Source organism: Opisthocomus hoazin, chromosome 22 (genome assembly GCF_030867145.1).
Source record: "Opisthocomus hoazin isolate bOpiHoa1 chromosome 22, bOpiHoa1.hap1, whole genome shotgun sequence".
NCBI classification, from domain to species: Eukaryota; Metazoa; Chordata; class Aves; order Opisthocomiformes; family Opisthocomidae; genus Opisthocomus; species Opisthocomus hoazin.
The window spans coordinates 10,085,830-10,098,251 of NC_134435.1; the positions used below are offsets into that span (position 1 = coordinate 10,085,830).

Here is a 12,422-nt window from a genome sequence, read left to right on the forward strand (position 1 = left end):
GACTCGGGTCCGGCCGGGGAGGCGGGAATCCCCCGCGCAGGGGCCGCGGCAGCCCCGCTCCGCCGGCCGAGCCCCGGGGGTGGCCGGGCTCCGGCTGCGCCACCCGCCCCGGGCACCCCCCGAGAGCCGGGGGCTCCTCCCGCCGCCGCGCTGCTGCCGGTGCACCGGGCCCCGCCGCCCTCCGCGGCCGCCTCCCCCCCGCAGCCACCACCCCCGCGCACCGGGCCCCGCACCGGCTCTGCCTGCCGCCCTCCCCGGTGCGCCGGGGCCGGCCTCCCCGCCCCCCCGCGCCGGCCTTACCTTCCTCCTTCCGCCGGCGCACCGGGGCCTGCCCTCCGCAAGCCCCGGGCTCTGCCCGCCGCCTTTCCCCGGTGCGCCGGTCCCGCCCGACCCCGGTGCGCCGGCCCTGCCCCGCGCAGCCCGGGCCCGCCGCCGCCGCCTTGCCCCGTACTTACCGGAACCGCGCAGCCGGCGCTTGCGGGCCGCTCGGTGCCTGCCCGGCCCTTCCCGCCGCTCAGCCCGCTCGCATGGCGCGGCGGCCGGGCCCGCCGGGCTCGGTGTCCGTCCCGGTGCCGCTCCCGCTCCGGCCTCGGCCCGGCCTCAGCCCCGCCTCATGGCGCCCCCGCGCCCGCCGCCCCGATGGAACCGGCCGCACCGCCCCCCGCGCCGCGCCGAAGGGCGCGCCCGCCACCCCCCCCCCACGCCGTACTGCACCCGAGAGCGGCGCCGCCAAAACCGCGAGCCGGGGCGCTCCGGCCGTAATGCTCCGAGTGGCAGCGCATCCCAACGCCGGCCCCGGGGTGTGCTGGGGAAGACGTCCCGGGCGAGCCCTCGGGGGCTGGCGGGGGTGTCCCGGGACAGCCAGGGGCAGTTTGCGGGGGGGTGTCCAGCACCAGTCCCGGGGGCTCGGAGGGTTCATGCTGGGTCAGCCCTGGGGGCCTCCAGGGGTACTCCCATGGGGTGTCTGTAGGGGTGTCCCGGGGCAGCCTTTGAGGGGTCCGGGGGGATCCCTGGAGGGGTTTGCTGTGGGGGCATCCCAGGCTGGCCCCGCTGTAGCCCCTTCTCGAGAGGCTCCCTGACCCAGCTGTTGGGTGAGATAGGGACCCTGGAGCCGGCTGGGTGTTTGGGGGGACCCCAGAGCTGCCTGGGTGCCCAGATCCCACGGGTTCCCAGGGGAATAGGGGCAAAGGCAGCCAGCACTGCAGAGATGGGGGTCCCACGGGCCTGGGCATGTCCGTGTTCTCCCCTGGCCTCCCAGCCCTCTTCTGCCTGAGCGGAGCGGCACAATCCTCCCTTGTCCCCAATGGGTCTGAAGTAGGTCAGAGAGGCTGGGCCGAGCCCCTGAGGAGGGGAGCGAGTGGCAGTGGGGTGCAGAGGGCCCCAGGCACCCCTGCCGGTAGCCACACCACTGGGTTGGTGCCCACCCCCTGTCCTGGTGAGACCCCGGTGTCCCCAGCTCAGGGGACGCGGGGCATTTCCCCTGCCCGTCTGCAGTCCCCTGGGGTGATTTGGGATCCCTCTGCATCCCCGCAGGCACTGCATCCCTCCTGGGGGCTGGATTCCCATGGGTGCAGGCTGGGGTGGCCGAATCCTGGGAGATGGCACCCAGAGTGGGGACCTTGGGGGGCTGGGGCTGGGGAGCGAGCAAGCATGGGGCTGGACTGGGTGGGAGCTGAGGGATGACCACAAGGAATAAGGAAGAGAGAGGGATTTCTCACCCCTTAATTGCAGTTAATAATTGATGAACATGTTTACTTCAGGGGGCAAAGGTCTCTGGCAGTACCAGGGTGAGAGGGCAGAGCAGGTGCCCAGGAGCATCTCCAGCGACGCGGCCGCAGGTAAGGGATGTCAGCCCCTGCCCTGGCCCCCACGGGCACCGAGGTCCGTCACGGGGGGAGGTGGGGGTATCTGTGGGCCGGGGGGCTACCAACGGGCTGTGGCACCATGGAAGTGGCACTGATTGCGCCTGGGCTCCAACTGCTGCTTGGGGTGGCCCCGTTGAGCCCGAGCAACGGAGCCTCCAGCCGTGTCCAGGAGAGGGTCCTGGGGTCCCCAAGTGCCCACATGGTCTCCAGCACCTGGAAGCCAACCCTGGCCCCCCATGTCATGTCACCAGAGGTCCTGTGCCTGGTGATGCGGGATGGAGCCCTGTGCTCACTCACCAGTCCAGCTCAGCGGAGGGGAATGTCCCCACAAGAGCCCCTCCCACCCCAGGGGCTGCTCCCCAGGAGGGATTCGGGGTGGCTGGTGGGAGCAGGCAGCCGTCAGCCCCGGGCGCTAGCTCTCTGCTGTGTGCTCGCAGGTTCGCTGGCAGGATGGCATGGTGCTCGCTGGTGCTGCTCCCCTTCCTCCTGATGGCAGGTGAGGACTTTGCTCAGTGGCTGTCATGGGTGGGCGGGAGGCACTGGAGGGACTTTCAGCCCCCAATACTCGTTCCAAATTCCCTAAGGGCAGCTGGGACCCCCAGAACAGTCCCCACCCCATTGGCACCTTGGAGACCCAACGGCAACCTTGCTGCTCCAGGGCAAGGCAGAGAGGACAGGGTGCTGGGCAGCGGGGATGGCACCCAGCACGGGTGCTACAGCTGGAGGTCAAGCATGGTTTGGAGGTGGGAGGTGTGGGATGTGCACGAGGAAGGTGAGGGTTGGTGGGTTCCCCTGCCTCTCCTGGAGACCCAAACCACAGCTGGGAGCTGGGGCTGGAGATAGGTAGGTGCTGCCAGTCATGGGGGTGCTGGGTGCAGGCAGAGCCTGGCGCAGGGTCGTGCTCAGCACACCTCCTCCTTGTAGTTTCAGGCAACTCAGCCCCCTACTTCAACATGACCTTAGTCTACGTGCCTGAGGACCTGGAGTTGGGTGAGTGGGGCAGCTTCTGGGAGGCTCTGGGGTGCAGGAGGAGCAGCTGGGGGGAGGGGTGGCCTGGGCAGGGGCTGAGGCTGCCTGTGTCCCCAGGTGAGGAAGCTTTCCAGCTGACAGCTATTGACGTAGACGGGGACCCGCTCACCTACAGCATCAGCGGGTCAGATGCCTACTACTTCTCTGTCGATGGCAAGACAGGCAAAGTGACGCTGAAGAACTCCCTGGACCGTGAGGTGAGGGCAGAGACCAGGGCAGATGTCCCTGCCCGGGCTGGGGGGATCTGGGGTGACGGGGACGGAGGGCAGAGCCGTGAGTCCTGTGGGAGAGCTGCTGACGCAGTACGGTGGGGTCGCTCCCTGGCCCTGAAGCCTGGCTCCGTGTGGGAGCTGTCTGGGCAGGAGCACCCCGCCCAGGGATGGAGGGTGGGAGGGCGCTGGTGCTCAGCCATCCAAGGATCGAGCTCCACCTGGCCCTGACCAAGTCCTGCCTTGTGTCCCCCCAGTTCTTGCCCAGGCTTACCATCACCATCGAGGTGTCTGACGGGATAAACCAAGCAGTGAGTGCCAGGGCACGGGCTGGGTGACTGCAGCGGGTGATGGGGATGGCGAGGGGAGCAGCAGGGCTATGGATGAGGCTTGGTGGGGAAGGAGGCTGGAGGCTTGCTTCTGAGGCAAAGAGACCTTCCAAGCAAAGGTTCAGTGACCTTTCCTTCCTGGAGGCTTCCTTCAGGCCTTCCTTCCGAGCCAGTGAGACTCAGCGGGTCTGTGGATGAGGCTTGGTGGGGCAGGGGGCTGGAGGTGGGCTTTGCCCAGGGGTGAGTGATGCTGGCTGGCTGCGGAGCTGGGAGGGTGCGGGGTGCCAGAGCTGCACCCAGCTTCGCCGGGCACCACCTCCCACATTCACCCTGCGCCCTCCCTGACACCCGGAAGGTCTCCAGCAAGCTCACGATCATCGTGGAGGACCGTAACGACAATGCTCCAGTCTTCTACAACCTGCCATATGCAGCCACCATCCCCGAGGTACGTCCCCGGGACCTCCCGACCCCCGTGGGCAGCAGGGCAGGGGCGCTGGGTGGCTCCTGTGGCACCGGCGTGCTGGCGGTGGGACGACAGTGTGCCGGGAACCGGGTGGCCCCACACCTGGGTGTGCGGTGACGCTGTGCCTGGGCGTGGGGCGATGGTGCAGCCAGCAAGGCTGACCTGGGAGCACTCCATGCCGGGGCAGCTCCCGGCGGGCGCCTCTGTGATGATGCGGGGTGCCGACGCGTGGCTGGGACTCTGCCCTTGCCATGAGTTTCTGCTCAGGGTGTGCCCAAGCTGCCACTCAGCCCAGGCCAGGGTGAGGCCAGATCAGGGTGCAAATGGGGTGTGGGGCTGAGCCCGACCCCTTCCCAGGGAGCCCCAGGGAGGGTGGGGGGGCTGCATCCTCATCCCTGCGTGGCCCATGGCACTGGGCAGCCCCTGGAGCCCTGCGGGGCCGGAGTACCCCGAAGCAGGGCTGGAGGGCACCAAGCCCCGCACCACCACCCCTGCTCTCCTGGATGATGCCACCACCACCCCTCTGTGTGCCCAGAACATGGAAATCAACAGCGTCATCTACACCGTATTTGCCAACGACAGCGACACCGGGAGTGCCTCCAAAGTCAGCTACAGCATCGAGGAGGTGAGCACAGGGGTGAGCCCCAACACCTCAGGCATTTCCCTGGCCAGGGGCTCAGCGTGCTGGGGGGAGGGATGCTGGGGGTCCCAGGACCTCCTCAGTAAGTGCTCTGTGCCAACGGGAAGACAACGCGGCTCAACCGCGTGAGCAAGGGCAGGCCCTGGCATCTGCCCTGGCTGAGCCTGCGCGCTCCCCGGCACCAAGGAGGGGTTCACGCCTGCTGGAGAGCAGCAGCGTGTCGCATGGTGGGCCATGCCGTACCCGAAACCCACCCCTCAGCCACCCCCACGGGGCAGAGGTGCTGAGGGACCTGGCCAGGGGCAGCCCCCTGGCTCCAGGGGAGCAGGGGTATGTGTCGGGTCAGGAGGGGTGGCTCTGCACCCCCTGGGCAACGTGTGCGAGGTGCTGAACTCGAGAAGCTGCGGATGAGCCCATGTGGTAGGTGGTCCTCTGCTCCCTGCCTTGGTGACACGGGGTGATGTCCCCTGCCCAGGTGATCCCAGACAGCTCGAAGAATCTCTGGCTTTTCTACATCCTGGCCAATGGGAACGTGGTGCTCAATGGCTCACTGGACTATACCACAAACACCTTCTACCAGCTGAAGATCCTCGCCAAGGTGGGGTCCAGCTGGGCCAGGGGCAGAGGGCTGCCAGGTAAGGGTGCCATGGGGCTAATGGGTGCTCTGCTCCCCAGGATGGTGGGGGGATGCTGCACAACGTGTTGACCTTCCAGCAGAGCTCGACTTACCTGTCTCTGACTATCCGCGACCTGCCCAACCTGGACCCACGGTTCCTCAACGAGCCTTACTCCGGCTCCGTGCCCGAGAACTGTGCCCTGGTAAGGAGCCCACCTGCCCCAGCGGCATGGCCCTACCCCAGCCCTCCTCGGGGCCTCTGACACCCCAGGATGTCCGGGCCACCAGGCACGGGGGCAGCTGGGGGTGTCATGGGTCTTGCCCTGATGGCCGCATCCCTGCAGGGCACCACTGTGCTGACTGTCACCGCCATGGACAGAGACACGGGGGTGAATGATGAAATCTTCTACAACATCACCAGTGAGTGATGGGGCAGGGCCCGGGGGTGATCAGGCAGCGAGGGGCACTGCTGGGACTGGTTCTGGGCTCCCGGGAGCTGGTGGCCTGCCCTGCTGGCAGAGAGGGGGTCAGGACTGCATTTCCCGGTGGCTGCAGCCGGTTCCTGCTGTCCTCTTGCCCTAGCTGCCAGCGTCCCCTTTGCTATCGATGCCACAACGGGCACTATCACGGTGAGTGGGCCCCTGGACCGTGAGCAGCTGCCAAGTGAGGAAGTGCTGCTGGAAGTCACGGTGAGTAGGAGGCAGCAAGGGGAACCCCATCCTTCTCTTCCCGGGGCCCTCCAACCCACTCTCTCGTCCTGCCCAGGCGCGTGAGAAGGAGCTGAACATCTACAATGAGGTGGCACAGGTCAGCACCCTGGTGACAGTTGTGGTGACCGACATCAATGACAACAAGCCCGAGTTCTACAACTGCTCCCTTGCCAGCTGCAACTTCTCCACCAGTGCCCAGAACAACTTCAGGGGCAACATCATAGAGCACTCCTCCTCCAGACTACCCGTGTCCGACCTCAGCATCGTCACCTACGACCCGGACAAGGTGGGAGCTTGTCCAGGGGGCTGGGCTGGGGTGCAGACGGCTGTCCTGGCTGCACCACCACCCTCACTCCTGCACGTCTCTCCCTGGCAGGGCACCAACAGCAGCTATGAGCTGTACCTCCAGGGTCCGGATGCCAGTGCCTTCACCGTCTCCCCCACAAAAATCGTGGGCACAGGGGAGGTCCAGCTCCTGGTGCAAGACCCACTCTCTGTGGACTACGAGAAAAGCCATGTCATGGTGGTACAGGTTCGTTGTGGGGACAGTCCCTGCTCCCTGCATATGCCGGGGCACAGAGGGGACCCAGCCCGTCTCCTGTGGGGTTCAAAAGCCAAAGCAGAACACGGCTCTGCCCTGGCAGCTTGTTTTGTTCAGAGGAACTGGGCTGGAGTGTGACAGGTTTCTATCTCATGCTCGGGGACCCATGTGAAACACCATCCCTTCTCCATCCTGCAGATCATTGCTAATGACACGGGGAACCCCACAGACTGCTGCTCCACGGCCACCGTGACCATTGATCTCATTGACAGCAATGACCACATCCCCGAGTTCCCCCAGAGCACCTACAACCTCAGCGTGATGGAGAACAGCCCTGATGGCACCATCATCGCCACAAACATCACGGTCAGGCACTGGGCAGAGAGCAGGCACAGCTTACGTCCCCCAAGCAGGGCGCTGGGCATGCCTGACGCTGCTGGTGAAGCTCTTGTTGAGGGCACTGGTCCCTCTGTGCACACAGGAAGGAGATGGTGCCAGCAGGCACATAGGTTGTGCAACCACATGCCTAGCAGGGCCACATTTTGGGGTGCTCACTGCTAGCAGCTGGTGCCCCAGACTCATCATTGCCCTGGGTGCTGAGATGGATTGACCAGATGCTTCTTTCTCTCTGTTTTAGGCCTACGATCCGGACAGCGGTGTCCTGGGCGAGATCACCTACCAGCTGCTCCCAGAGAGCATGTACGTAGGGGCACAGCCAGCCACCACCGGGGCATTGCCCTGGCGAGGGGCCTCCAGGGCTGAGCCCTGGTGATGACTCCATGTGTGCCGTAGCCGTAAAACCTTCGCGGTGAATGCCACAACCGGGGCAGTGCTGGTGCAGGACGGGAGCTTGCTGGACCGGGAGACTCGCTCCATCTACTACGCCAACCTCCAAGCCAAGGATGGAGGCAACCTGGTGAGCACCACTGTGCTGGAGATCACCTTGCTGGATGACAACGACATGACGCCCATTGTCACTGGCTCCTACTTCATCTCGGTGCAAGAGGGACAGAACGTTACAACGCAGATCCAGGTATGCGCCACTGGAGGTGAAGAAGACAATGGGGGGCTGTTGGAGAGGAGCAGGGACTGGTCGCAAGGTGCTGGACACCCCCGTTTCCCGTTTCAACCCCTGACCTTTTCAGGCCATCGACAACGATGAGCCTGGCAACCCCAACAGCGAGCTGGGCTTCAAGATCTTGCCAGGATCATTCAGCAACAACTTCACCATCGACGTGACCACAGGTGAGATGCACAGCAAGGAGCCGCTGGACCGCGAGGCCTTGGAAGATGAGCGGGGGCAGATGGTGGTGACAGTGGAGGTGTACGACCACGGTGTGCCACAGCTCAGCACTTCGGTGAACGTCACCATCACTGTGGGGGTGAGCCCTGGGCACAACTGGGGACACGCTGGGGCAGGCGGAGTCTTGGAGATGGGACATAAGGGCAGAGAGGGGATGTGGGATCCCTGGCCGTGGCAGGGGCACTGTGTGCCAGATTCTTCGTGGGGTAGAGAGGCAGAAGAAGGCTCGTGTGCCTCCTGCCTGTGGGCAGGCAGGTGTCCACGCTCCCGTCCCCAGCCTGCTGTGGGAGACCTGGTTTCCTGGAGTGGCTACAACTATGGGCTTTAACTCCTGCAGGACATGAATGACAACACACCCATGTTCCTCAACCAGTCCTATGAGTTCTCAGTCTTTGAAGACTCTCCAGGTAGAAGCTGTGTAGCCAGCCTTGTGGGACCAGTGGTGCCCCAGAGTCAATGTCCACTGGGCACTGAGTGACTGTTTCCACCTGCAGGGTCCTTCGTGGGTGACGTGGAAGCCACAGATGCCGACCGGACGGAGATCAATTCCCGCATTTCCTTCACACTTCAAAGGGGCAGCGGCTCCAGCAACTTCTTGATCCGCTCATCCCAGCTGGGGTCAGGGTACTATAGTGGGCAGCTGTCCGTGGACCCTGACATATCCCTGGATTACGACACCCTGCAAGAGAAGTTCTTCTCCTTGGTGGTGCTGGCGGAGAACACAGCTGCAGAAAACGTGGGGGACATCGCAAACGTCTCGGTGGTGGTCCACATCCTGGACGTCAACGATGAGCCCCCCACCATCCTGCCGTCCTCGCTGCAGGACGTGCCTGTGAGCGAGAACGGCACACAGCACGGTCTGGTCCACACAGTGGTTGCTTCCGACGCAGACACCAACCACTCGCTGGTCTTCGAGGAGCTGGCGGTTGCCTGCTTCAAGGACACGAGCAGCGCTGGGGAGGTGTGCTGGGACTGGTTCGTTCTGGCACCCAACGGCTCGGTGCTGGTGACCAGCTCGGACATTGACTACGAGCTGTGTGACACTGTGGTGCTCACGCTGCGGGCAGAAGACCTGTACACTGAGAAGGGCAGCCGCTACAGCCAGAACGGTACAGCACCCGCTTCCCACTCCTTCCACCACCACTGGGCATGGTGGGTGGTGGGACCTGCTTCTCCCACCGCCCAGGAGGAGCTGTGGGGAGAAGTGGGGGAGCTGGGCAGTTGGGCAATGGAGGGAGGGCGTTCCCAGCTCTTTTGGTCCCTGCCACAGGGACCTGAGCCTGCTGGGAGGATGGGGCTCCCACGGGCAGCAGAGGAGGGTGCTGCAGGGCTGCTCTGCTGGTGACCAGGGCTGTGTTTTTGGGACATTTGCAGAAACCCTGAGGATCCTCATCACCGATGTGAATGACAACGCGCCGGTCTTCCTGCCCATCTCGGAGACCTTTGGTGAGCAGCCGGGGCTGGCGTGTCCTGTGGGCTCCTCTCTGCACCCGCCCATGCTCTGCCACGCTGCCCGGCGGTGGGGACCTCCCCTCAGCCAGGGCAGGGCTGTCAGGCGTGCAGGGGATGGGCTGGGGTTGCTCGCTGCTTTCCATGAAGGCTGCGGGCTCGAGGGCAGCAAGGGGATGCTCGGAGCTCTGCTGAGCCCCGGGGCTGGGTAGGACACGGGGTCTGCAGCAAGCCCGGCTGCACATCACATGACCGCGCTGTCTGTCTGTCTGTCCCTGGCAGTGGTTGTCCCCGAAATCTCTGCTGTGGACCTGCAAGTGGCTACCGTGAGGGTGAGGAGCTGGGGTGAGGAGCTCCCAGTCTCTGAGGCCAGGCTTGCCTGTCCCTGCTGCGGGCAGGCAGTGGCCGTTCCCATCCATGCTCCTGCCATCCTCTGTCCCTGCAGGCCACAGACGCTGACTCGGGGCTGAGGGGAACCATCGTCTTCTCCATTGTCAGTGTGGTGCTCGTGGAGGACAACGGCGCCAGCCGGCCCTTCGAGAACCTCTTCAAGGTGGTGACAACAGCCGAGCAGGACAGCTACGTCGGGAGCATCCAGTGAGGCCATGGGTCTGGTCCAGGGTGGGGGGAACATGGCTCGGCTCCCGCCTGCTGCAAGGCAGAGGTGCAGGCAGGGCCAGCGCAGCCTGGCCAAGGGACAAAGCCACCCTGGGGTCCTGCCCTGGGCATGGTGGCAGGGTGGAGCTTGGGGGATGGTGGTGCCTTCCTGGGGCAGTCCCATGGCATCGCCAGTGTCCCCGTCCTCGCAGGGTGGCCAGCAGCCTCGACAGCTCGCTGAAGGGGCAGTACCAGGTGACAGTGGAGGCTCAGGACAGCGAGGCACCCGTGCATACGGCACAGACCACGCTGAACGTGAGTGTCACCCCCGTCCCCCCGCCCAGGGACACCCTGCCCGGCCCCGCTCACCCCTGTTCTCCCCACGCAGATCTTTGCGGTGGATCAGAGCTACCGCATTCGCCTCCAGTTCGTGACAACAGTGGAGGAAGTCCGGAGTAACTCCGAAAAGATCAAAGCGTAAGGGGTGCTGCTAAGGGGTGCTGGGCTGGGGAGGTGCACGGCTGTGTGGCAGGGAACGTGAACTGACCGTGTCTCCCAGCTGTGAAGGGGACCAGGGCACGCAGGTCCTCACCGGAGCCGGGGGCTGCAGGGGGTCCAGCCGCTTCCCGTGCCCGCAAGCAGAGCGGCAGGATCCCCGGCCCAGCCTCCCTCCATCCCTCCTGTTCTTAGGGCCCTGACCACCGTGACCAAGGCAGGGGTCTACGTGGTGGCCATCCAGGAAACGGAGGACACCCGTACCTCCCAGTGAGTGGGGCCACGCAGGTGGCGGGGAAGGTTACGTGGCAGTGACACTGGACGGAGTCACCCTGGGGCAGGGTGCTGTGCCCTGCGCCCTGCTCACCCCATCTCTTTGCTCCCACAGGGTGGAAGTCAAGTCGGTGATGGAGGTGTACTTCGTCTACAGCAACGGCACTGCCCTGGACGTCAACCAGCTGAGCATGTGCGTGCCAGGGCAGGGGCCGCGCACAGGGACCACCACGCGCCAGGGCCAGCCCCGCCGCTCACGCCTCTGCTTTCCTTGGCAGGCTCATACAGTCCAACCCGCTGATCCTGGCTGAGCTGGTGAACCTGGGCCTGGCCATCATCGTGAGTGGGGCTGGGCAAGGGGCACAGGGCGAGGGCACCGGCCTCCGGTGGGGTGGCCACTGGTGGGGGGCTGTGCCTTCACCCCTGCTCTCTGCCAGGGCCCCGGGGTGGTGGCAACCACCAGCAGGGACACAGAGCTGATTGGCATCATCGCAGGGCTGGCGGCGTTCCTGGTCATCTTCATCCTCATCATGACCCTGGTCTTGGTTCTCACCACCAGGAGGTACCACACCGCCCACACCCTCTCCTGCCTCCCCCCACCGCCCCCATCCTCACCGGCACCCCCAGACCCATCCTTATCCTCCATCCTGCTCCTGCCCACCCCATCCCATGGCCTGCCTCCCCCCTGCCCTTCTCACCCACCCCGTCCCCGGGCTTCGCAGCTACAAGAGGAAGCTGAGTGCGATGAAGGCTCTGAAGGTGGCCACGACGTTCAACCCTGCCGTAGCGCAGCAGGGAGCCGGCATCCCCGGGACCAACCAGTACAACACAGAGGGGTAAGTGGGGGGCTCCCCGCGGCAGGAGGGCAGAGCCCAGACATGTCCCCGCACCCAGGGGCTGCAGGGCTCTGTCACACCCCTCCTGCCTGGGGGACACGGCTGCCCGGGGCTGACCCCACAGCCCCGTCGCTCACCTGCCACCCATCCTTGGCCAGGGCCAACCCCATCCTGAATGTCTCGCTCGATCCCTCCCACGACCTGGGCTTCCACGATGACTCCAGCTCTGTGGCCAGGTGAGCTCTGTGGGAAGGTCTCGAGGGCCACGGGGCCGTCACCCTGCGTCCCTGCTCCACCAGTGCTGGGGCCCTCTTCTACCCCTCACCCTCCACTCTCCACAGCATGAATTCTCTGGATGAGAACACAGTAAATGCACCTGGAGATGACAGCCTCAAGGCCAAGGTCAGTGTGGAAAGAGCTGCTGGTGCCCAGCAGGGAGTGCCACTGCACTCCCTGTCCCCTCCTCTCTGCTGTGGTCCCCGGGCGGGCTCGTGCACCTCTCGTCCCTTCTTCTCCATGTCCCTGACAGCCTCCAGCTCCTGGGAAGGACAGGAGTGTCCCTATCCCTTCTGACCACGCTCTCCTCCTGCAGCAGGGCAAAGTGCAGCTGATGGACACCACCGATGAGGAGGCGCTGGTGGCAGCCCTGAACCTGAAGATGCCCACCAAAACAGTGCACATCAACACCACCTTCACCACCACGGACTTGTGAGCAGGCACGCGGGGAGCAGCAGGGCCAGAGCGGGACTCTGGCAGCTGCTCTGGGGATGTCGTGCTCAGAGGCTGGCAATAAACCTGTCCCACGTGGGTCACAGTGTCCTGTGGCCATCAGCCCGTCTGCCTGGGGGCTCAGCCAGTTTGAGGTCCTCTCTCCCAGCATGAGGTGCTGGTTTCTGCCCAGGCTGGTGCCACCGCAGGGCTCGGCCTGGCTTCTTGTCCCTGGGACCCTTCCCTGGGCTGCCCCGCTGTCCCCGCTCAGCCCCAGAGGAGGGACGTGCAGGCAGCCCCACGCAGAGGTTTGTGCAAGGTTTTATTACCCAACATCCACGTTGACAGGTTGGTCCTCC

At 65.1% G+C, this 12,422-nt stretch overlaps 1 protein-coding gene across 1 annotated transcript; it reads left to right on the top strand.

Moving 5' to 3' along the window:
• Positions 1-1,807: 1,807 nt before the first annotated feature.
• Positions 1,808-12,158, top strand: CDHR2 (cadherin related family member 2). The gene is made up of 32 exons (XM_075441802.1): positions 1,808-1,838; positions 2,303-2,361; positions 2,790-2,855; positions 2,952-3,091; positions 3,361-3,414; positions 3,788-3,877; positions 4,431-4,520; positions 5,011-5,133; positions 5,211-5,354; positions 5,496-5,571; positions 5,734-5,840; positions 5,917-6,147; positions 6,238-6,393; positions 6,601-6,768; positions 7,040-7,101; positions 7,195-7,435; positions 7,548-7,784; positions 8,043-8,112; positions 8,200-8,814; positions 9,080-9,151; positions 9,437-9,486; positions 9,600-9,751; positions 9,964-10,066; positions 10,140-10,228; positions 10,442-10,516; positions 10,635-10,712; positions 10,798-10,858; positions 10,957-11,081; positions 11,242-11,355; positions 11,514-11,591; positions 11,697-11,757; positions 11,948-12,158. The coding sequence occupies exons 2-32, from the start codon at positions 2,316-2,318 to the stop codon at positions 12,065-12,067; spliced, it is 3,894 nt and encodes a 1,297-aa protein (XP_075297917.1). The 5' UTR covers positions 1,808-1,838; positions 2,303-2,315; the 3' UTR covers positions 12,068-12,158.
• The last annotated feature ends 264 nt before the right edge of the window (positions 12,159-12,422 follow it).

Bases quoted from the DNA above. Each gene is read 5' to 3' on its own strand.
- CDHR2 (XM_075441802.1), top strand. From the start codon at position 2,316: ATGGCATGGTGCTCGCTGGTGCTGCTCCCCTTCCTCCTGATGGCAG. The intron at 8,113-8,199 runs GTAGAAGCTGTG...TTCCACCTGCAG, and splicing joins AGTCTTTGAAGACTCTCCAG to GGTCCTTCGTGGGTGACGTG. The intron at 10,517-10,634 runs GTGAGTGGGGCC...TTGCTCCCACAG, and splicing joins GAGGACACCCGTACCTCCCA to GGTGGAAGTCAAGTCGGTGA.